Below are 2,860 nucleotides of genomic sequence, written 5' to 3' on the forward strand. Positions count from 1 at the left end.
ATTTTCAGAACCTGATTTCCCAAACTTCCTCTCGGGATTCTTGATATTTATTTTAAAAGGACGCTTCAAAACAGAATTAATTTTTAGGCATCCTAAAGATGAAGTTATCAATTGACACAAATTTTGTTAATTAATCGGGGAAAAAGGAAAACTACTTTTGGGTCGTAAAAGACCCTTTCATCTTTAAAATCGAAACGGCCTGTCCATTCACAGGTGGTGAAATCATCATCCTAACCATCCACCTGATCCTGTTCATTACCGTCTCCGGGTAATGTACCAGATTCTCCCCTCACATCCGAGGTGTTATCCTCATCCACCTCTGCCAAAGCTGGAAGAACCGCCTCTCCGGGATTTGTTGCTGGTGAGATCATGGTACTTTGAATACTGCAGGGTGTGGAAGGTGAATCACCTGGTAGATTGTGCATCTCCAAGCTCTCCGACGACTTAAATCGAGGTCCTAGTGACTCACGTAGTACATCATTGTGATCCTCTGATTCAAGGCCCTATTTAAATTTCTATTCAGTTGGGATTTAAAGCTGGTTTTACCCTCAAATGAAAATAAAGCAAGTCTTCTATTTCCAACGATAAAGCTTGTAACATTAATTTTAAGTTAGCTATCATGGCATGTAATATGAAAAAGAAAAATTATTGTCTTTTTCTAACTTTCTTAAAGTGATTTCAAGTACATTGACCAGTCTTACCGTGTGAAGATTCACCGCATTGACCGTATTTAAGTTCCGATCATGAGGGTCAGTGCCTAAAACGCTAAAAATCCAAAACCACATTTTTAAATTTCACATTCATCACTCTTAAAATGTTTTTTTTTCCAAAGAAACCATGTTTTAACGCTAGAGAAACAAAAAGGAGGTTTTAATACCAATCGTGAATCTTTTGACAATGGCTAGTTAATGTCGGGATTGTAGATTTGGCAAAAAATAACGCCTCTAAAATGGAAAATTTCAAGTAAATTGTAAGTGCCTTTTTGCTTCAATTAATTTTAATGGGACTTTAAGTGGGATACTACCTATAAATAGTGAAAGTCTACCAAGCATTTTTTACTACGAGTTCTTCTAAATTGGGTACTTACTCAATGTTGAAAACCGAGCCGATCATTTGAGTGGATTGAAGTTTCTTAGAGTCGGCAGTGTGTGGTAGACTAACGTTGGTTGAATCCCAGAATTTGTCCCGAACAAGTTCTGTTGGATGATACTTCCTATCTACCATATGCATTCCATACTATTCTCGTGATAAGAAAGACCGATGATAAACTTTAAAAGGAGCATTTTTTATCAAAAAGGCCGGCAAGAATTATTGTCACAATGTTGTCCTTGTCATGTCTAAAGCCTCGGGATTTTTCTCATTACTTCCTGTGATGGCGGCTACTATTGATAGCCAACTGGACTCCTGAAATGCTCTACATCCGTCACACCGATAGTGAAACCACTTTTAGTTTTTTAATCCTCCAATTGATACAATCACTCCTTGAGTGAAAACTATCACATTATAAGCCCTATCCATATGACAGGCTAAAATATAGGTACGTGTCAACCCTCCTCAAACACTCCTCTCATTAAACATGGCTAATAAAGGACGCATTAAATGTTGGATAAAACGTGGTAGCAACAACTGTATGTGGATGTATGCTTCAATCCACCCGGTGCATCTAGACGCCTTTGTGACACGGCAGACTTCACACCAGGAAATTATGAACTCAAGCACCACAGTTCATTGCTTTATTATAAAAAAATATTCCATTTCTTTTCTTTCTGACTACGCACTGACAGTGGTCATGCATAGCTCCGACAGTTAGACCTTTTTATTAATAAGCATGACAAAAATTCTACCTCTTTATTACTTACGCTCCAATTGCAGTCAATTATAGCGTTGATATCAAAGTCTTCATCATCTTCGCCCATTGGATTCACCAAGGTTTCTGCCACCTTTTTTGGGTAAAAAACAGATTAATCATTTTCTTCACTCGCTTTATTTTCAAAATGACATTTCAAAGTTCAGAATTTAAAAAATGGACAAATTATGTGAAAGAAAATTAAAATATTTTTAACTTAGCGATGTAGCATTCTAAAAAGAGAACTTTCCTGGAGCAAAAGAACAATCATTTATAATGATCTAGCTCTCTGTGCTTGTAAAATTTACGGTTTATAAACCCTTTTAAATTCTTTGTTCCAATTTGTTTAGTAAATTAGCCATCCTAACACCGCCTTTAAAGAACTAAAGCAGTAAAACAACTAGTTTTGAGATTAGTATTGAGTTTTCAACAAAAGATTAACTGGAGGTGGGTCACAATTTTCTCCTGCTTATGATGAGTTCATCGCTTCTTTCCTCCTTTTGTTGACAAATATGGAGGCCTGATTAAAGAAAGTAAATCATAAATACATCAAAGGTTGAACCACTTCTCGAACATTAGCTTAAGCAAGTGAACTTCAGAAGGTGCGAGTTGAGGAAACTCAAGTCAAACTGTGGGACACTCTACTGCAGAATCAGTATAGTCCAGCCAGCGTCGAACTAAAAGTGCCAATCCGTTGGTTTTGCTGCCATAAGTATAGAGTTCTGCTGTATGAGGAGGACAGTATACTGTCTAAGCAGGAAGTTTAATTCCAGCTATGGAGACTCGGGCAAAGTAAACAGGAAAAAAAAACTTTATCATACTCAGGCCCTAAAGGATTTACAATTTTACGACACTGTATGAATATTGAAAGAAAACCTGGCTACAACTAAATTAATGTAACAAAGTGCGGTGATAAGAAAATGCAAAATGGCGTAAATTAGATCCGTTACTACTTAACTAAACGCTAGATAAATGTAAAGGTTTATTGTTAGCATTCAACAACATTTAACCCCC

The 2,860-nt window shown here is 36.7% G+C and overlaps 1 protein-coding gene across 1 annotated transcript; it reads right to left on the reverse strand. All coding sequences in view use genetic code 11, as the record gives it.

Moving 5' to 3' along the window:
- Positions 1-230: 230 nt before the first annotated feature.
- Positions 231-1,230, reverse strand: EGR_04390 (hypothetical protein; the record flags this gene model as incomplete). The annotated part of the gene is made up of 2 exons (XM_024493639.1): positions 231-384; positions 1,088-1,230. The coding sequence occupies 2 exons, from the start codon at positions 1,228-1,230 to the stop codon at positions 231-233; spliced, it is 297 nt and encodes a 98-aa protein (XP_024351960.1).
- Between the last annotated feature and the right edge of the window lie 1,630 nt (positions 1,231-2,860).

The sequence above is a fragment of the Echinococcus granulosus genome (assembly GCF_000524195.1).
Source record: "Echinococcus granulosus chromosome Unknown EG_S00027, whole genome shotgun sequence".
Taxonomy (NCBI): domain Eukaryota; kingdom Metazoa; phylum Platyhelminthes; class Cestoda; order Cyclophyllidea; family Taeniidae; genus Echinococcus; species Echinococcus granulosus.